Genomic DNA, 22,031 nt, shown 5'->3' with positions numbered 1-22,031 from the left:
CAAATTTTATCTAAACATGAATATTCTCCAACTATAAAATGCACCTTATTTGAACATAACATGTAAATACATGTGTGTAATATATATAAAAACAGAACCCTAACAAAATGAAATTAATTGGCTATTAAGCAAAACCTATACAAAGCTGTAACTTGCCTCCATAGTAACAGATTGAGAAGATGTAAAATGGTATCATTTCAGGGAAAAAAATACTCTCATTCTACTACATAAGTTAACTTCCCCTCAATCTCACTGGTAACATATCCATTTTATTATGGAAAATCAGTGAAGAACTTAGAAAAGCAAAATGTCATAAACCTAGATGGATGCTCTTTAAAAAAATCACAAATTTTTTGGCCACTCAAAATGTGCTAAGCAAGCAAAAAGAAGAATCCTAATCTAAAAAGAATATGAGTTTAATCATAACTAAGCACAATATAAAATTCCTAAGAATCACAAGAATGGAACCAAAAGGAAAAAGTAGAAAAAACGACTTCTAATCTTCTCTCATCCCCCAAAATCTTAGTTCTAGGTGACTGTTCTTTCACAGCACAGAACACTTATATGTAACTTGATAAATGCAGTAACCGTTTCTACTGGGCATAACGAAATCACTATTCAAATACTGGAAAAGGGCCCCACCAGGAAGGCTTAAGTATTCACAGGAGATTCCCTTCCACTGTAAACAACACAAAACAAAGACATCTATGAAGGGGCTTCAGACAATGTGACACTGAGAGACAGGCAAAGGAGTCCAGCCTAGAAGAAGTTTCCAGCCTAAGAATCTGGACAAGAAACCCACACTGCATCCAAAGGATTCTCCTGGAGTTGAGGTGACAATGGTCAATGGGGTGGGCTCAAATATGTACGATGAGCATCAAAGAGGACTGAACTGCACAGAGAGCTCTGAGATCTATGCTGAGGTCCAAGACACTCTGTAGGATGGCAATGACACATGCATACATTGTTTAAAGCCCTGCCAGGCTGGAGGAAGTGAGAAAGCAGTATGCCAAATAATTCCCGGGCCTCTAATGAAGCTGGCGATAGCTCATGTGCCTACCAGCCAGAAAGGAGATTTCAAAATACACAGCAAAACTGTACTACGCATACCTCTAATTTTAACACTCAGAATACTTAAAAATGTGTGTGTAAAGCAGTGAGGATACAATGTCTGATAGTAGTTTGGTGTCAGGGCCTTGATTTGTGCTAAGGTGTTCTAAATTTCACTAACCATGGTTTTTATACCATCAGTGTAAATGTAAACATTATAGAAAAGGTAAGTACTGTTCCATTTTATTGGGAAAATAGGTGTTAACTCAAAAATCCTATGAAAAGATCACAGAAAAAACTAACAGGTCTACAAAGCACACAATTGTCGATTCCTGCCCTAGGGCACCTGCTAAAAATAAGACAAACAGGAATCTGTAATAAAACATTTGCAGACATTAACATGAAACATTAAAAAGTAATCAATTTCAACACAGAAAGAAAAAAGGAGCAAAGACACAAAGAACAGAAAGAATAAAGAGAAAACAAATATACCAACGAATATGATAGAGTTTTAAGCCCAACCATACTATGATATTAAATATAAATGGTCTACATTTCCCAACCTGGTGACAGGTTGTCAGACTGGACTGCAGCCTACAGGAAATCTGTCTTAATATAGACATAGATTGCCTAGAACTAAAAAAACGAAAAGACAGACCATGACAATGCTAATCCTAAAAATTAGGGTTATGTTATTATTAAACAGTCTTCAAAATGAGAAAGACTACCAAGCATAAAGAGGGACATTTCACAACAACGAGAGAACTGATTTGTCAAGAGCACAATCTGAAATGTTCATGTACCTAATAAAGTAACTTTAAGCAAAAATTGACAGAAATGAAGGGAGAAATACAGTAGTTGGATATATCACACACCATAGTAACTCGAATGGAAAAAGCTGAAATGTCCTTCATCTGCTGGAGAATGGATTAACAAGGGTGTATCCATACAGTGGCGCATCACCAGTGAATAGGAACAAACAACTGAAATATGCGTCAACAGGAATGAACCTCAAAATCATCATACTAAGTTAAAGAAATCAGACAAAAAAGGCTACATATTGTGTAACTCCATTTTGCTTTAAGAAGGCAAACAAAATAGAACAGTCTTCATGAGGGGCCAAGAAAAGAGAGAGGACTGACTCCAAAAAGGCCACGAGAACTTGGAAGGTCAGGGTTATATATCTGATTGTGGAGATAGTTACGTAATTACTTAACATTTGTTGAATTTTGCTTACACACTTAAAATTAGTGCATTTGCTGTATATAAAGTATACTTCAGTCTAATAGGTATGTATTTGAAACAGTAACTTACACTGATTTACATCAAGCCTTAACCTTAAATGTAACTGGTGATTTAGTTTCAATAAAGTAATCCTCGGGCCTCCCTGATGGCGCAAGGGGGTAAGCACCACACTATGAAGCAATTCACAGCCTCTGCAGCATGAGTTCAATTCCCGGCCGGCCAGGCAGCAACCCACATGGCACAGAAGACCTCTCCTGCCGCGCCCGCTGCTCCCCTCAGCAGTATACTTCAGTCAATCTGCCTGTTCTGTTCCCCACTATGTCTCTGGTGAATCCTCTCACCCCCCTGTATCTTTGGCCTGTACCCCAGCTCTTGTATGCATAAATCTTTAAAAAAATAAATAAAAATAAAATAATCCTCAACCCAACAAAACAGCATTTTTTTCTTTGATTAATAATGTCTGTAGCTATGTAGAATCACTTCACTGCTACTCATAAATACAAAACGAAAAACAAAACTCTGCACTTGGCTAGACTAGGCAAAGAACGGGAGTGGAACATTTTATACTAGAAAAGTAAGGAACTGCCTAAGGCATGATAGGAAAGGATATCAGACAGCTGAGCTAGGTTCTTAGTCAAATCTAAGGATAATACAAGCAACAAAATCACAACACACTTTTGAAACAACTTGTAAGTTTACTCTAAAACTCAATGGCCCACATAAACAAAAGGGTCAATAAAACACACAAGCGGCCTCCCTTGGTGGCGCAGGTGGTTGAGTGCAGCACTGTGAAGCTGCCCGTAGTCTCTGTAGCACGTGTTCAATCCCAGTTGGCCAGCAAGACACCCACGTGACACGGCAGACCTCTCTTGTCTCACCCGCTGCTCCCCTCAGCAGTGTATTTCAGTCAGTCAGCCTGTTCTGTTCCCTACTCTGTCTCTGGTGAATCCTCTCACCCCTCCCCCAACCGCACATGTGGCCTGTACCCCAGTTCTTGTATGCATGAATAAAACTTAAAAAAAAAAAGAACACACACAAGCAATGACAGCATCACAAAACCACCATCCTGCAAGCTTCAGAGTAACAACTTCATTAGGCAGAAGTCACCACCAGATCCTAAAACTTGTGGGTAACTCTTGATAAGGAATAGGACACTGGGCCTCCCCGGTGGCGCAGCGGTTGAGCGCTGGGTTGCGAAGCTGCCCGCAGCCTCTGAAGTACCGGCTCAATCCCCAAATGCTCCCCGGCCACCAGAGGAGGGTCCCGCATGGTGCGCAGACCTCTCCTGCCGCCCGCTGCTCCCCTCAGCAGTGTACTTCGGTCCTTCTGCCTGCTCTGCTCCCTGCTCTGGCTCTGGTGAATTCTCTCACCCTCCCGTGCTTCTGACTGTACCCAGTGCTTGTATAAATAAATAAATCTTAAAAAAAAAAAAAAAAAAAAGGAATAGGACATTAATGTCAGAGTCCTTCAAATTATGTATTAATTACAAAGAAAATGATGACTTTACGCAGAGACACATGGCAGAAATCACCTTAACCAAATGTTCAAAGACATTACCAATACCTGGACAAAACACAACCAAAAGCACACGGATGTAAGCACACAACATCACTTATGTCAAAGCCTGTCAAAAACACATAACCTGACTTAATGAATGACAACTAAAATTTGATATGCAGCCTCCAAATGAAATCTACAACAGGGAAAACCAAAAAAGCTGTATCAGGCACAAACAGAACCACAGGCAATGAGTGATTATAAACTATCAATTTGTTAAAAAAACTATGAATTTTAAATATTTTTATTTTGATAACGTTCATGGTTATTTAAGACAATATCTTTGGTCTTAGGAAATACACACTGAAGTTTCTAGAGGTAAATGGGTATGAGTCCAGAACTTAAAAGCAAAGAGTTCAAAGCAATATGAATATAGACAAAGCAAATATTAAAAAACATTAACAACTGGTAATCTGAAAGTAGAGGAATACTGTATTATTCTTTACATTTTTCAAATAAAAAGTTAAAATAAAAAAATAACTTACTTGTTGCCACATAGCCAAGCTGCGGAACCAAATGTTCATCTGCAGAATTTTCTCGGCCTGGTACTAATCTCTGATACTTAGTTGGATGAGGATTTCCATCTACATCTACCAAAAATGGTGGAGGCATAAGGTGAGGAGCCTGCTGAGTTTGCTCATCCAAAACATAATTATTAGAATCTCTAATCAGTGGTCGATAATCAGTATGGAAGAACATCTGATCAGGAATCTAGAAAAAGGAAGTTTACAGGTTGACATTTGAGACATATGTTAAACAATAAGCTAGAATTAGAAAAAACAAAGAAATCAAATCAATGCATCTAACCTATTTCCAAAACATTCTTCTCAACTACTCATTTACATGCTGTAAGTACGGAAGTATTAAAATGACCTTTTCATATGGCTTGCTGCATCCAAAACCAAATATGAGAAGGTGCCCATGAGAATCTGTACAGGCGAAGTGCTGTCCATCTGGTGAAAATTTACAGTCAAACACAGCTCCGTGTCCTTGCCCTTCGATCTAGAACACAGAGCGAAAAAATCAGGGCCAATTCCACATAAGTGCTTTTGTTCAATCAACTGTTTTCATGTTGATAGTGGGCACAACAAATCACTTATGGGAAAAACCTTAAAAGAATGAATTTTGCGTTAAACATACACATCAACATTTTCAGAAAACACAAATCATTTTAGATACCACTGGTCTAGAAAAAAATCCTGAAAGATACTCTGAAAATTAGTGCTCAAAATGAAGGATTGTAAGTCAATGCAAAGTGAAGATTTTATACTCCTTATGAGGAACAGCAGCAATTTCATAAGGACAGTTTTAATATACGACTGAAGACTACATAGACTAGAAATGGGTAAACCACCAAAGATCGGTATGCATTAACCAAAATCAGCACTTTTCTCAAGCTGAAGCCTCAGCAAGACAACCACACATCATGCCGAACCAATGCTGCTGCCAGCTCTTGGGACGTGCGCACAGATGCTGCAGGGACAACGGCCTTGATCAAATCGCCATGATCCCAGGAAAAACGCTATCAAGTGTGTCATGAATGCGGCCTTACTTCTACACTGTTTCCTACTTACTTCTTAACTATAAGTTACATCGGTTTAGTGCTATCAATTTATAGTTAACAGTGCAGGGCAATGCGGTTTGTTGTCTAAGCCTATAACTTTCCAATAGCGAAACTTTAGGACAAGTTTAACACTAGAAAAATGTATCCTCCACCCACTAATTGCCAAAACAAACGCATTCTGATACTACCATACCACACAGAAATGGTGCCAATTAACAAACTTGAAAAAACTTTACTGAGCTATGTAGGGTATGGCTAAATAAAATAGTATGTACATAAATTTGCATTCTCTCCTAATATAAAAAGGATAAAAAGTGTAAAAATGTTCCCCTTCTGTTTCTTCATTAAAATACAAATATTCTTGGGCCTCCCTGGTGGCGCAGCGGTTGAGCGCTGGGTTGCGAAGCTGCCCGCGGCCTCTGCGGCGCCGGTTCGATCCCCAGCTGCTCCCCGGCCACCGGAGGAGGGTCCCATATGGCGCGCAGACCTCTCCTGCCGCCCGCTGCTCCCCTCAGCAGTGTACTTCGGTCCTTCTGCCTGTTCTGCTCCCCGCTCTGGCTCTGGTGAATTCTCTCACCCTCCCGCGCTTCTGACTGTACCCAGTGCTTGTATAAACAAAACAAACAAACAAACAAATAAATAAATAAAACATGCCTCTAAAAAAAAAAAAAAAAAAAAAATACAAATATTCTTCCACATGGTCCTCAGAAGAGCCACCTACACCACAACCCACTGGCACCTTCGCTCCACTTGCACCCCTCTCCTGGGAACTCTAGTCCAAATACAGCAGAGGTGGGAAGTGGAGCAAGAGCCTGCAGCTGGCAAGGGAAGAATGGTGGCAGCTACTCCCCCTGGCACACCCGTGGACTTAACAACACCAAAAGCTTTGCTAAGGACACGTGCTGAAAAGGTTATCCCAAGTGGGCAAGTCAAACTTGAGCAGTCACCCAAGGCCTGCAGAGTCCTGCCTGGTGACTCCTGCCAAAATGCAACCTGCACTTTGCCTGCAGAACAAGTCTATGTCACATTAAAGTTGATTGGCAGGGGCCCCCTGGTGGCCTAGGGTGATGTCTCAGCGCCATCACCTCCACAGCCTAAGTTGGATTCCTGCCAGGGAGCTGACCCACAGTCACAGGAGACCTCTCCAGTCTCACCACTGCTCCCCTCAGCAGTGTATTTCAGTCAGTCTGCCTGTACTGCTCCCCACTCTCTGGTGAATCCTCTCATTAAAGGGCAAGAAATAGAAAAAAGACAAAATGACCTTTGAAGATTAAAGGAAAACTAGAGACACAGAATTACTTAATACAATGCATAGTCCAGAACTAGAATGTGATCCAAGAGGTAAATTATAACCATACATATTATTGGGACAAACGACAAAATCTGAATATAAATCTGGAGTAAGTGAAGCTATTTACCAACATGAAACTTGCGATTTTAGTAACTGTATTGTTATGTAAGAGAATTATAAAAACATCTAACAGGACCCTAATTGGTTCTAGAATAAACATACTAAAAAAAGGAGGCTGAAAAACCTATGATGCTTGGTTCCCAGAAGACTACTGAGCACTAAAATTTTTGCATTTGTTTCGTATCAAATATTTTAATAAATTTAAACAGTGAAACAGTTTTATTAATTACCATAATTTTGCACATTTGTGACACTTTCAAATGCATGAGGTTACACAGGTAACTTCTGAAAGTCTTTCCCTCCCGTAAATCCAGTTACATAGAGAATTTACACATGCACGCATACATGTAGCCATGGACATATGGCTGTCAGATCTTTATTAGGCTTTAGGTAGCCTAATTTCTAGAATTATAAGCTGCCAAAACATGCAGATCAGTCTCTAGCTGAACTTCATAATCAAAATATTTGAAACCAATGTAGCATGCACGCAAAGATACACGTCACTCACCATATTAAAATAATGTTTCATCTTGGTGCCTTTTGTAATATCCCATATAAATATGCTGCCATCATGTCCTGCAGATAACATAATTCTGGAATCAAAGGGATGTGTCTCCAAAACAAACACTTCATCAGCATGTCCCTTTATTCAACAAAGCCACATAGTTAAGGAGAGTTTGCAAGTTTTAAGTTTAAAATTAAATTCCCGTGTTGTCACAGCACATAAGGGCTCCTAACAATGTACTTATAGAATTTATACAATAGTATATAAATTTCTTTTCATTTGCCAATATGCTTAATAATTTATTAAAAAATAAAATTATTGTTCAAAAATACCTTGACTTTTTGATATAAAAGCTACCTACCACCCTAAAACCCACATAATGTCCTAACCAATGTTATGTCAATAAAGTATTTTTTAGGGCCTCCCCGGTGGCACAGCGGTTGAGCGCTGGGTTGCGAAGCTGCCCGCGGCCTCTGCGGCGCCGGTTCAATCCCCGGCTCCTCCCCGGCCACCGGAGGAGGGTCCCACATGGTACGCAGACCTCTCCTGCCACCCACTGCTCCCCTCAGCAGTGTACTTCGGTCCTTCTGCCTGCTCTGCTCCCCGCTCTGGCTCTGGTGAATTCTCTCACCCTCCCGCACTTCTGACTGTACCCAGTGCATGTATAAACAAAAACAAACACAAACAAACAAATAAATAAATAAAACATGCCTCTATAAAAAAAAAAAAATGAATTATTTTTTAAAAACTACCTACCAGTAAGTTATGAAGCAGCTGTCCAGTGTAAGAATTCCACACTTTGAGGACATGATCATTCACCGCGGTGACGACAATGCTATCGTTCTGATTCCAAGCTATCATTGTTACTTTGGGTTTCATAAACCTTTCCTCTTCCGAAGATAAGTCCCTAAGAACAAATTTCATTAGGATGGCAGGTTACACCATGTATGCAATCCCTTAACATCAAAACACCTAAAGTAATCCAGTTCACCCACATCAGTTCCACAGAGGAGTTCCCATCTGGCCCTCCACAGGGTATCTGTAACAGATAAGGGCAAAACCCCACTGAGGGGATGGATGACTGAGAAGCGGCCCAGACTGAATAAAGGCAGATTTTAGGACACCGCTGCTGCTCAGAAACACAAAGCTTTCCCCCTACCGCCTTCCTGTGATTTCCTTCTCCTGACCCCAAGCCCAAAGGTAATACTTTCAACCGTTTCTCTCTCCAGAGAACATGACAACAAACTGTAGGTAGACAGAAAGGGAATTCATCTTCATATCCTCAAAGTCTAGAAAAGTACGTGGCACTCTCAGCCTCCTGAACTGTAAGCGAGACATACTCTGTTCTCTTCTGCCCTAAGTGCTGGCATTAAGGGCGAATCACCCTATAGTGTTTTGCAGCCTCCCGGCAGTCCATGAGTTAAGTCCCAGGCTGTCACTGCAACTGGCCCCAGTTCATCCCCGGCCAGGGAGCTACCCACAGGGCGCAGCAGACCTCTCCTGTCTCCCCCACTGCTCCCCTCAGCCATGGATTTCAGTAGATCCGCCTGTTCTGCTCCCCACTCTGTCTCTGGTGAGTCCACTCACCCCCCACCTCTGGCCTGCACCCCAGTTCTTGCATGCATAAATAAAATCTTAAAAAAATAAAAATAAAAATAAACCCTCCATTAAAATGTGTGACTCTAGATCTCTATTACAGTGTAACTAAAATAATAATATTTGCAATGGGCTAGAAAACACTGCTGGGCCCTCTAGAACAGGCAACATGCAATAGGCAACAGGCAACTTTCATCATCTCATCTAAATTCACAACAGTACTTAAAAACAGGTAGTATCCCTCCCCAGATGATGAAAACAGACTAATGTTAGTTAAATGATGTGCTCCAGATTACTCAGCCATGAAGAGTATAAGTGGTATACAAGGAAAGGTCTAACTTTGCTTCCAACTCTTGCACTGACTCCCAATTTCTACAAACCAAAAAAGTCATCTATTTCAAATTTCTATTTTTACATTGGGAAGTACTACAATTACCTCAAAGATACTCAAGGAAAAGTCTGAACTTTGGTAAGGGCGGGGAGAAGGCTGGACAGTCTTCAAAGACATAAGTCAGACTTTTAGCAAAACTCCCTCCCACTGGGCTTGGTATTTCTATGCAAACAATGAGGTGTTCGCTAATTTATTCACTGGACTTAGCTACCAGTGACTTTTTTTAAAAAATCCTTTCTACAGAAAGGTAAAATGTCCACATTTAACATATCTGAGTTAATTTTATAATCTTTTTTTAAAATTGTAGGTGGCTGCAAATGGAACACCTAAAAAAGTCAATATTTGGAGCAACTGTAGAACAGGATTGTCTTTCCTACATAAATGTAAGGATTCTTTTTCCAATATATATTTTTTTAAAGATTTATTTATTTATGCATACAAGAGCTGGAGTAGAGACCAGAGATGCAGGGGGTTGAGAGGATTCACCAGAGACAGAGTGGGGAGCAGAACAGGCAGAATGACTGAAATACACTGTTGTGGGGAGCAGTGGGCGAGACAGGAGAGATCTGCTCGCCATGTGGGTTTCTCTCTGGCCAGCTGGGGATCAAACTTGTGCTGCAGAGGTTGCAGATTGCTTCACAGTGTGGGGCTTAACCCCTTGAGCCACCAGGGAGGCCCCCAATATATTTAATTTAATTATCTACTTATCAGGCATGCAGGAAGTACCATTCACTTAAATTATAGCTCCTCCCCTGAACAAAGCAGTCATTCAACTAGAGAAAGAGACCAGCACCAACCACACAGCTTCCTACAACAAACTTACCCGGAGAGCCTGGTGGCCATATCCAATAAAATGCTTCTCCACTCTAATTGCTCAAATCTCCAAATCCGTGCTGTTCCATCTCTGCTACCACTTAAGAACCTTAAAATATTCAGGAAAAAGGGCTTATACTCACATACACGCCACTCATGACAACAGTTAAAATCATAAGCAAAATATTTAACACAGCTATCTTGACTATAGGTTAAGCTGCAGGTGTTCATTCCACAGGCAGATAGTTGAACAGATATGAATGAGAAAAATCAAGTGTGCTATGATTTGCTTAGCCCTACAAAGTAAAGCAAATTTCAAAATAGCTTGTCAAACAGTTTGGGGTTTGAGAAGACAATGTACAAGAAGTACGTGGAGAGGGGGAAAATAGGAAGAATTAAAGACTTAGGGAAAATTAGTTACGAGCAAAAAGCTCCACTATATGCACCTTCACTCTAAAATTCAAACTGATTCATGCTGGTCCCTGTGTACAGATAACCCTAGAACAAACTGCAGTTCAGGAAAGGTACCCAGCAGGCCTCGAGGACCACACACCCTGCTGCAGGACACCTCAAACGCTGACCAGGAAAGATTTTTTTTTTAAAACTACTCACAAACATGAGATTTCATTATCCTTACACTGAATTTTTCTGTAAATCAACATTTAGTGAATGTTGAGCTAAAGAGTAACTACTTTGGGTCTTAAGAGCCAAGAGAAACTACAATTCTAAAAACTTACATTTCATGTTTCCACCCTGCCCCAGACACTTTTCACTCAATTAGCATATTACTAATAAGCACCCATATTTACACTATGCTGTATTTGCTATCCCAGTAAGCAGTAGTCTATTTACCTGAAAACAAAGAGACAGACACTTAACTTACCGATCACCATTGTTACAGAATTGAATACTATCGACTTTATCCTAAAAGGGTAAAAAACACAAAAATGATCAACTCATAGTTTGTGAACAAAAAGCAGTCATTTTAGAGCTAGAAGTACATTTGGTTTTAACACAAGATAAGCACTTGGTCCATTCAGCCCCATTGTTCAAACAAGGATTGTACATTTAAGTGCAGAGTCTATGACTCTAACAAGATGATTAAAATACAGTAATGGAAAAGCTCTGCTTCTAAAATTAAAGCTTCATTTACATTGAATTATTAATTACAACTGTGTCAAGTTGGTATATGTGGAAAGCAATCAAAATATAAAGGTTTATACGGCTGAAAACAATGCACATTCACTTCGATAATAATGTACAGAAATATTTTTTTTCTTTTAAAGTGATATGAATCCATGTTTATAAACTCACAGAACTTCCAACAGGAAAAAAGAGAGCCAGTAAGCCAGGGTTTTGAGAGCTATCTATCTTTATCATTAATAAAATAGTCTTTTGCTTTCATGAGCTTGGATAAAGTTAGTAAGTTAGGTGTCCTGGACATAAGCCACTCAGCTCAACTGTCACATCAAGATTATGGACTTGAAGCTGAAATTACCGCTGGGGCAGATCAGCAACATCACAGTGCTGTGTGGCCTGTCAATGACAGCCTTCACCTTTAAATCAGCAGCAACTCCCCTTAGCGACATCTGCCTCTGTACATAGAGGTATATTATTAGAATGAATCTGTAGTCTTAAAATGTGGATACTTACAGTGTGGCTTTCAAGTTCTGCAATTTTTTCAGGTGCTTCAAAACCCAAAAAATACATTCTGATTACATGATCAGTACTACCTGTGGCTAAAAACATACCACCTAAAAGAAAAACGTCAAAGTTTAAATACACAGTTTATAATGAATACCTAAAACAAGCCAAATTTCTATATTAAGATCTCTTACACCGAAATTAAGTTTACTTCATTAGGTATATTTTCTAACTCATTTTACATAAAGACCTTTTGAAATTAATCTCATGTGTGAGCTTGTGATTAAGAAATATAAATAAGGTCTCCATTCCCATTTGACAGAGATCTGAAATCCCTTGGAATGTCTGAAGTGATGGAGTGATAAAACTGTCTTGATATTCATAACCTATCTCCAACACACCCAAGTTTACATTAGTGAGGAGGTTTTGGAAAGCACCTAAAAATGGTGGGTGAACTGCCAGGGAACCAACCATCTGATTAAAGGGCTAGAACTTCCAGTCCCACCCCTGACCTTCAAAGGAAGGGAGCAGAAAGAGGTCAATCAACCGTGCCTACTGACCAAGTGTCCCTTAAGAACCCAAAAGAACAGGGTTTGGAAAGCTTCCAGGCTGAACATGTCAAGATCAGGAGAGAGAGGGCCCTGCCCACATATTTACTCTATGGGCTATTCCATATGGCTGTTCCTGAATTTTAAGTTAAAATGTTTTTAAGTTCTCTGAGCTGCCTCTAGCAAATTAATCAACCCAGTGAGAGGGGAGCAGTGGAGACCTCTGATCTATAACCAGGCGTCAGAATCAGAGGTCACAACCTGGTCTGCAGCTGGGGGGTGGGAGAGGCCTTTAAAAACTGAGCCCTTAACCTGTGGGGCCTGACAATGCTGTCCAGGTGGTGTCAGAATTGAATGGAACTGCAGGACATTCAGCTGGAGTGACAGAGTTTGGTAGTGTTGGAGGGATGGGGCTTTAATTTAAAAAAGGCTAATTCAGTGTAGAAATGCCTACTATCTCCTCCTGCTTTATTAGCTGGCAATGACCTTAAGTGCCAATGCTCTGAAAATATCTAACAAAGGGGCCCTGCTTCCTAAGAAAGCCCACACCCCATCCCTAGCTGTGGATGACAAAGTTCACTTGCTGGAAGTTGTCTGACCTCTACAGGGAAAAAGTCTGTGACCTCCCCTAAAAAGAAAGGTTCCCACACAAGTTCACGTGGAGAAAAGAAAATGGATAATAAATTCACCCAAATGTGTAGAAAACAAATTTAAACTACCAAAAATAATGCGGTTTCAGTGGTTGAAAGAAAATATCAATTTTGGCCTATCACATACACAGGGCAGCGGGCACCTTCAGCCTCCTTTCTGCCAACTATCTCTTCTACCACCAACTCTTAACCGCTACTAGGAATCAGAGAAAGGTAGAATGGGGAAGGGGCTGATTAAATGATCATCACAGGATACATCTAATGGAAAGAACACAGGCCATTTACCATCCATCTGGTAAAGGCCTTCATAATAGTGCCGTCAGTCACTAAATGCTAATATTAAACTAAGGCAATGACCACAGTCACTTACCAACACTGAAAGAAGAACAGAGCATCTGGACACCTGGTCTGGGCTTCTCAGTGAACTTCAGGGGACGTGGGCTTTAAAAACATGTTTTAAAACACATTAGTTTAATATACAAATGCAGTTTAAGATGTTCGTTTTAATCTAGTATTTGTAAGTATTATATAACCTTAATTCTATAGCCCTTCATAGTACCCCAACTATTTCCGTATTAGTAAAGATGGTGCCCTCGGAGGACAGTCTAGCCCCACCTTCCTACCAAGCCCACGGCACCACACGACACAGAAAGCAGGACTGACGAAGCTCCGCTCTGTAAGTTAGGGACCAAAGCTCAGCACCTAAGGCTGCAGAGCAGGTTCTAGAACCACACAGGGCACATTATCCAGCAGAAATTGAAGGAAGTCACATATGTAAACTTTGATTTTTAGTTGCTACATTAAAAGTAAAAAGTTTTATTTCAGTTAACCTGAAATATCCAAAATAGTTCAATATTGGCAACATTTTAACAAGAAAGTTGATTTGATTCTTTCACATATCTTTGTAATCTTCCTAACCAAGTTTTCATCAAAATTATTTAATCAGTATTCAGATTTTACAAAGTATAGTTGAAAAATGTACATATTCATAGTGTTTTGAAATATGCTGGAAATTTTTGTTAATAACTGAGTCAAGTATCAGTTATTAAACAGAAATTAACAATTCAGTTCCTCAATGACATTACCCACAAGGCACAGGGAGCTCAGTGGGCACCATGCTGAATGGCAGGTGTATCTGCCATTTTGAAACACTTCAAAATGCTGTCACATACGCAATACTCCTTACCTTCTTTTTCTCACAAAAACACGTACTCTAAGACAGCTAGCTATGTCTCTTCTACACACCCACCTACCCAAACAGTGAGCCCTGACAGTAGTAGTCAACATGGGATTTATACTCCAGATGATAAAAATTAAGTTTGAAAGAAAAGGACAATCACAGTACATAATTTCTCCTCATAACCAAACTTCATCAGGCTAAACGGTAACATTTAAGAAAAGTGATCATACAAGAAAATCACTCACCTGAATTTCAGGGAGTCCAGATCCCACTGCCAGAAACAAACGGTCCCATCAGCACCGGTGGAGACCATGTATCTCTGGGGGCCTTTGGCCATAGGGCTAAACTAAAAAGCAGTAACACACACAATTCAGTTTACTGAATTTTTGTACTGAAGTGATCAATAATTTTTTCAAAGTTAACGTCAACTGACACGCTAAAATACAAGAAATCCAAAATATAGGTGATGCCACTGCAGTGAAAAATTATGACCTATACAAAAGTCTAATTTATGAAAAAGGTGAACTCAAAAAAAATTCTTTTCAAAACTAATAAAAACATGAATAGCCAGAAAAACTTTAAGGTAGAAAATCCAGTCCTGTCCAGTATTAAAACAAATCACATAGCCGCCAGTGAGAGCCCAGGGCACGGGGGACACATGGAAGAAACGACCACTGGGAAAATCACAGCATAAAAAACCTTAAAGAAGATAAAGGTGCCACCTCACCCCACCTGGAGAGGCTGCGATTATGGCATAAAAGGGGAAGGGAAGGAAGTGCACAGGGACTATGGATAAGGTGGCAGAACTACAGGGACTACAACTGAGGGGAGAAACCAATGACTGTCCATACCAATTACATGAACAACGACGTAAGAATTTTTAAAAAAAGTAAATACAATTAAAGGGGGAAAAAAGATAAAGGGACAACTTGGAGGAGCAGAACCCATTCTGAAGATTGTACACCAGGACAAATTCCAAGTAGATCAACAATTTAACGACTTCAAAACCCAGGCCTCCCTGATAGCCCAGGGTTAAGCACTGCACTATGAAGCAATCCACAGCCTCTGCAGCATGAGTTCAAACCCAGCCGACCAGGGAGAAACCCACATGGTGCGGCAGACCTCTCCTGTCTCCCTGCTGCTCCCCTCAGCAGTGGATTTCAGTCAGTCTGCCTATTCTGTTCCCCACTCTGTCTCTGGTGGATGCTTTTACCCCCCGCATCTCTGGCCTGTACCCCAGCTCTTGGATGCATAAAGAAATAAATCTTAAAAAATACTTCAAAACCCAAACTGTACAATTATTAAAAAAAACAAGAATCATACTGTAATTCCAGAATCAGGTCAACATTTGCACATCATCAAGTGCCAATTCAGCTGTACAGACACGCCAGGGAAAGGAAAATGGACCCAGATACACCCAGGAAAGCTTGCAAGATTCCACTGCAAGGAACACAATGACAAGTACAAATGATAGCAGTGTGGTAGGTGACAGCAACGGGAAGATCTGGACGAGCAAGGATTTGGGGAGTGGTAGGGAAATGGGTTAAGTGAGCCAAGAACCTGGAGTCAGTAAGAGCAAAGACGCAGCTGTAGTTCTCAAGCAAAACACTGACAACAACAAAAAATGTATTTGAGAGCAGGATATACTGAGCACAGGATTAGAGGAGGTGACCCTAGGGCCTCCTTGGTGGTGCAGGGGTTAAAGACAGCGCTATAAAGCTACTGCTAGCCACTAGAGCACAAGTTCGATGCCCAGGCAGGGAGCTGACCCACATGGCACAGCAGACCTTTCCTATCTCCCCGCTGCTCCCATCAGCAGTGTATTTCAGTAGATCTGCCTGTTCTGCTCCCCACTTTGTCTCTAGTGAACCCTCTCACCCCCACACCTCTGACCTACACCCTAGTTCTTCTACCCATAATAAAAATAAATCTTAAAAGGGCCTGTCTGGTGGCGCAAAGGGTTAAGACGCAACCTATGAAGCTATCCGCAGCCACTGCAGCACAAGTTCGATCCCCAGACAGGGAGCAGCAGACACATGGCACAGCAGACCTCTCCTGTCTCGCATGCTGCTCCCCTCAGCAGTGTATCTCAGTCAATCTGCCTGTTCTCCTTCCCACTCTGTCTCCTGTGAATCCTCTCACCTCTCCCCACACCTCTAGCCTGTACCCCAGTTCTTGTATGTATAAATTTTTTTTTAAATCTTGGGGAAAAAAATGGGCAGAAGAGCCAAAAAGACACTTCTCCAAAGAGGAAATGCAAATGGCCAGCAGGTATATGAAAAAATGTTCAAAATCACTTGTTATCAGGGAAATGCAAATCAAAACCACAATGATACCACCTTACACCAGCAAGAGTGGCACATATTAAAAAAAAAAAACAAAAAACAGGAAAAACAAATGTTGGCAAGGATGTAGAGAAAAAGGAACTCTCCTATAGTGCTGATGGGAGTACAAACTGGTGTGGCGGTTCCTCAAACTACTGAAAATGTAGCTTCCATATGACCCAGCATTTGCGCTCCTAGGAATATACCAAAGGATACCCAAAGGATACAAAAACATTAATTCAAACGGATACCTGCATCCGTTTATTGCAGCACTATTCACGAAAGGTAAGATTTGGAAACAACCCAAATGCCCAAGATAGATGACTGGATCAAGATGTGGTACATATACACAATGGAATATTACTCAGCAATCAAAAAAGATAAAACTCATGCCATTTGCAGCAACATGGATGGCACTGGAAGGGATTATGCTCAGCGAAAAAAGCCAGGAAGATAAAGAAAAATATTGGATGGCTTCACTTATAGGAGGAATGTAGAGGAACCAAATCAGGGATGAGGAAAAAAAATTAAATTAAAAAACAAAATTAACAGGCAAATATAAATCAGAGATATTCTACAGGGGAGGGGAAGGAGAGGGATCAAAGCAGGGGCGGGAGGAGCACAAGGGACTATGGTGATGGTCACGGGTGAATGGGTGGTGGGGATCTTACGGGGACTATCCCTGGGAAGAGAAAGCACACAGTGTACAAAAAGAATGATGTAAAAAAGTATATATATATAAAGATACTCATGAAAAAATATGCATCCCTTCATGCTTGAATTATGGGGCTTTTGGTCCCATCTGCTGTGGTTCTTGATGGTGCAGAGAGCTCTGGTTTCAGGAGATGGGTCCCCTACTCTTCACTTTACTAAGCTCTCAGCGGGTTTTAAGTGATTCATCACTGACTGAGCATGTCCTTGTTTTTTCAAGAGATTTCTTTTTAGTGCCCAGCAGGAATATATACGCTGTGCAGCTCCTCTGCCATTTCTGTGTAACGCCATTTCCTCAAATGCAGTGTCACTGACGCACAGCTCCATGTACTAACCATCAAGGCACTCACCAACGACTACAACCTGCGCTCAAGATATTAGGAGAATCTCACATTTCTAAAAGGGTTTGAAGATTGCTGCATAAAGGAAGGAAACAGTATGAGCTACCATTTCTCCAAGTTCTTTCTGGCTTTATAATCAATACCATGATCTCCAGTGTCTATTTCCAAAGTCATTCCACTTTCCTTGAAAGCAACACATTTTTGCGGTAACATGGATAGCGCTGGATAGGACGATACTAAGTGAAGTAAGTCAGAAAGGGGAAGATAAATATGGGCTGGTGTCACAAATACATGGCACATAAAGTAACTAAACACTCAGATAAAGGGGCCTCTCTGGTGGCCTAGGGGTTAAGTATCAGCGCTCTGTCACTACAATGGTGTGCATTCGATCCCCGGCCAGGGAGCCGACCCACAAGGCGCAGGCAGACCTCTCCTGTCTCCCCGCTGCTCCCCTCAGCAGTGGATTTCAGTAGATCCGCCTGTTCAGCTCCCCACTCTGTCTCTGGTGAGTCCTCTCACCCTCCATACCTCTGACCTATACCCCAGCTCTTATATGCATAAATAAATCTTTAAAAATAAAAGACTCAGATAAAGACTTGTTTAAAAACTAACCTTTGACAGCTGACTACAGAACGGAAGCACCAAGGCAGGGAGGGCGGAGGAAGCACCGTGGACAGTGGTGGTGGGATGTGGGTGAGCAGGTGGTGAGTGCACCACGGTGGTAACTGATGAGCATAACCAAATATTACCTCAATTAAAAATAAAATTTTTTTGAAAAGGAAGTCTACACATTTTGAGTGACCAGTATTTTAACAATGCTTGGGAGTTTAGTGACTTCTACTTTCACAACAGGTTCTGGGATGTGAGAGAGTCGCTCATGGAGGCCTATTCCCAACTCTGCTATTAAAGGACACGCTACCCAAGGGTACTCAGCTATCATCCCAGCAGCTGTTAAAATGCAACTTTCCTGTGTGCTCACATATGCATTAGAGACAGAGCTCTCACTGTCACACACACACAGTAGTCACACAACATAAAACTCACCATTTGAATCATTTGAAAAAGGAACTTAGTGGCATTTAGTGCATTCACAATGCTGCGTGGCCATGACCCCCATTGTGGCCCCATGCAAGACAGCACAACCTTGTCGAGTTTTTTTCAACCAATTCTCTTGGCTTTTAGGAAGCAACCAAACTATGTGAAAATTAGCATTTTATCTCTCCTTTTCCAATATTTATATACCTTTGTTCTTTCTTGCCTGGTAGTATTTGCTAATGTTGAACAGTAGCTTTGATAATGCAGGGTTCATTTTCCCCATTCAATTTAGCAATATCTCAAATCTGCATAAAGTTAGAATAAATGAACGCTCATGTACCAGGTAACTGAGGTTCACCAGTGTTAGTATTCTCCAATACTTGCTCTTGATTCGGACACAAACCCTCTAAGGTGCAGACAGAATGACACCTCAGCCCCAAACACACACCCTGTGCCTCCTAAGCAGATGCTCCACCCAGCTGCACCGCTGACCAGCACACGAGCAAGTGGCACCTGAGCGGCACCTCTGGGGACACACAATTCACAATGAAATGACCCCAATTTCTCAAATATCCTTTATAGGCTTTTTCTCTCCAAAGCCAGGACTCAAAGCTCAAACTGCATTTAGAATTGTCACATTTTTCTCAGTTCTCTTACAAAACATTCTTCGTTTTTGCCATCTTGAAACTAAACCTTGGAAGGAGACAGGAAATTTATTCCACATACTGTTTATTAATTTGGTTTGCCTGCTTGCTTAGTCATGAGGTTCAGGTTAACATTTTCAACAGAAACACTGATACCTGGAAAATGAATTTAACTACAGATACCACAGATATCATAGTTACAGTTTTATTCAAGCTTTTTTTTAATCAAGTCTTGGTGTTTTTCTGAATATTTATACCCACTTTACCTACATTTTCAAATTTCCTGTATAGTTTTTTTTTTTTTAAAAAAGATTATTTATACAAGCACTGGGTACAGTCAGAAGTGCGGGAGGGTGAGAGAATTCACCAGAGCCAGAGCAGGGAGCAGAGCAGGCAGAAGGACCTAAGCACACTGCTGAGGGGAGCAGCGGGCAGCAGGAGAGGTCTGCGCGCCATGTGGGACCCTCCTCCCGTGGCCGGGGATCGAACCTGCGCCGCAGAGGCCACGGGCAGCTTTGCAACCCAGCGCTCAACCGCTGCACCACCGAGGAGGCCCTGTAACATTTCTTATTTTGTTCCTTGATTAATCTCAGACTGTAAGTCTCCCAAACAACTTTTTGCTTTGTTTTTGTTCTGATTATTATGCTTATTTTTCTACCCTTAATTTCTGCACTTATCTAATGACATCATGAAATTACCTCCTCTACTGTTTCCTGTTATTTTTCTAATTTCCTGACAAATGCACTTAATCACAGATTTTCAGACTTTTTTAACCTACACATCGAGGGCTATAAATACCCCTTTCTGCACAGCCTCGGCTGTGTTACTCATCCATTGCTATGTAACAACTACCCCAAAATTAAGCTACCAAAACAGTGATGAAAATTCATTATCTTGCAATCTCAACAGGTCAAGATTCAGGAGCTGCTTATCTGGGTTAGTTCTGGCTCAGGTCTCATGAAGTTACAGGCAAGATGTCAGCACAGACCTGAGGACGGAGGCCACTTCCTGAAGGGCTGGCTCACAATGGCTGCTGTGGCAACACTTTACCTCCTTGCCACGACAACACTCGCTCCATAGGAAGTGTCCTATCAACATGACAGCTGGATTCTCCCGGGACAAGTGAGTCGAGAGAGGAGGAGAGAAGCTTCCATCTTTTACTCTCTAGCAGTGGAAGTCACAGTACATCACTTTCCAGTATCACACAGGCTACCCAGTCCACCCCTCTTCAGCAGAGAGCATTAAGGGGCATGAGGAGCAGGAGGTGGGAATCACTGGGTGTCACATTCACAGCTGGCTACCGAGCATAACAGCCCACAAGGTACACAGCCCGGGAAATTTTCATTACTAATCAGTTCAAAATACCCTCAAATTTCTAGTGTGACTTCTCCTGTGATGCATGAGTAATTTAGAAGCTACTGTTAATTTACAACAGTGAGGGTTATTCTCCAATTAACTCTGCTATTAGCTTATGGCTTAACTATACCTTTGTCAGGGTCAGAATGTAGCAGTATTTATATAATAAACACCCCACACTTGTAACTGAAAAGAAATGACAAACATGTTACATGCAAGGTCCCAATGTGTCATCTAGGTGAATTTTATTATTTATTGTGTTCAAATCTTATTCTTGGTGACAAAGATCATCCTTTCAGCTACCAGGAGGAGCAGTGTGTTGAGCTCCCATTGTGATGATGCAGATCTGTTTCCCCCCACAGCTTCTATCTGTGCTTCCTGCAGCGGGAGCCTGCTCTACTGAATGGCTGCTACCGAGACCCTGCCCACCAGGAGAACTTGCACTTGAAGTGACCAAGCCCCTAGATGGGTGACTCTGAAAGGGAGGTGCTTGGGGGATGGCAGCAGCAGTATGGAGAACTGGTTATAAACACAGGCCCACTTCCAACTTATGAAATCAGAGAAAATCAGAATCTTTGATGTGGGCCTCCTAGCAATAGGTGTTTTAACAAACAAGTCTCCTAATCATTCCCATGCGCATGAAGAGAAACATACTAAATCCACTCCGGAAAGATGCAAACAGCAACAAACTGTAGGAACTCTACAGAGAAACAACCCAAGGCCTTCAAAGAAAAGAAGCAAGGGAATGGGGGGGGGGGTAGGGGGCAGTAGGATACAATTTACGATTCTTTTAATCTACGGCAACAAACTATAAAGTATAAGCTTTGTTTGGTTCCTAATGCAAACTAAAACGCAACTTATGAGAGAACTAGAAATCTGAACATCAACAGTGTTGTAGGGTCTCCCTGGCGACGCAAGGGGTTAAGCACCACACTATGAAGCGGTCCACAGCCTCTGCAACACGAGTTCGATCCCCCGCCAGCCAGGGAGCAACCCACACGGCGCAGCAGACCTCTCCTGTCTCGCCTGCTGTTCCCCTCAGCAGTGTACTTCAGGTGATCTGCCTGTTGTGTTCCCCACTCTGTCTCCTGTGGGTCCTCTCGCCCCCCACACCTCTGGCCTGCACCCCAGCTCTTGTGTGCATGAATAAATGTATCCTAAAAAAAAAAAAAATGTTGTAGCTGTGTTTTTAAAAAGGAATTCTGATCTTTAAGATAAACGATTTACAGAAAAAACACATGAAATCCAGACTTGTGTTAGGTAGAAGACAAGTTAGGTTGGTGAGCACAGAAGGGTTTGTTATTTTTGTCTACTTTATGTTAAAAATTAGATTCCACAAAAAAGTGGAAGAAAATTTAAATGTATTTCTGCAAGTATCATCAACTAATCAAAATCCTTAAGTTTTAAAGTACAAAAATCATTAACATTCCCTCAGTTTATAAATGACACTCAATTCAACCATAAAC

The 22,031-nt window shown here is 41.3% G+C and overlaps 1 protein-coding gene across 3 annotated transcripts in view; it reads right to left on the bottom strand.

Annotated features, from left to right (window-relative positions):
- Window positions 1–22,031, bottom strand: part of BRWD1 (bromodomain and WD repeat domain containing 1) — an 86,349-nt gene that overhangs the window by 50,302 nt on the left and 14,016 nt on the right. For all 3 annotated transcript variants that reach the window (XM_037524936.2, XM_054700269.1, XM_037524937.2), the window contains 9 exons: window positions 14,400–14,500; window positions 13,345–13,415; window positions 11,786–11,886; window positions 11,016–11,056; window positions 10,143–10,241; window positions 8,089–8,239; window positions 7,336–7,470; window positions 4,726–4,854; window positions 4,338–4,563 (listed from right to left, as the gene is read on the bottom strand). In XM_037524936.2, coding sequence (XP_037380833.1) covers window positions 4,338–4,563; window positions 4,726–4,854; window positions 7,336–7,470; window positions 8,089–8,239; window positions 10,143–10,241; window positions 11,016–11,056; window positions 11,786–11,886; window positions 13,345–13,415; window positions 14,400–14,500 — 1,054 coding nt within the window. The remainder of the gene's footprint in view (window positions 1–4,337; window positions 4,564–4,725; window positions 4,855–7,335; window positions 7,471–8,088; window positions 8,240–10,142; window positions 10,242–11,015; window positions 11,057–11,785; window positions 11,887–13,344; window positions 13,416–14,399; window positions 14,501–22,031) is intronic.

This window comes from Talpa occidentalis, unplaced genomic scaffold (assembly GCF_014898055.3).
Source record: "Talpa occidentalis isolate TD23 unplaced genomic scaffold, MPIMG_talOcc4v2.1 talOcc4.4, whole genome shotgun sequence".
Lineage (NCBI taxonomy): Eukaryota > Metazoa > Chordata > Mammalia > Eulipotyphla > Talpidae > Talpa > Talpa occidentalis.
The sequence above is the reverse complement of the archived record's forward strand: the minus strand, read 5'-3'. Positions and strand labels throughout refer to the sequence as shown.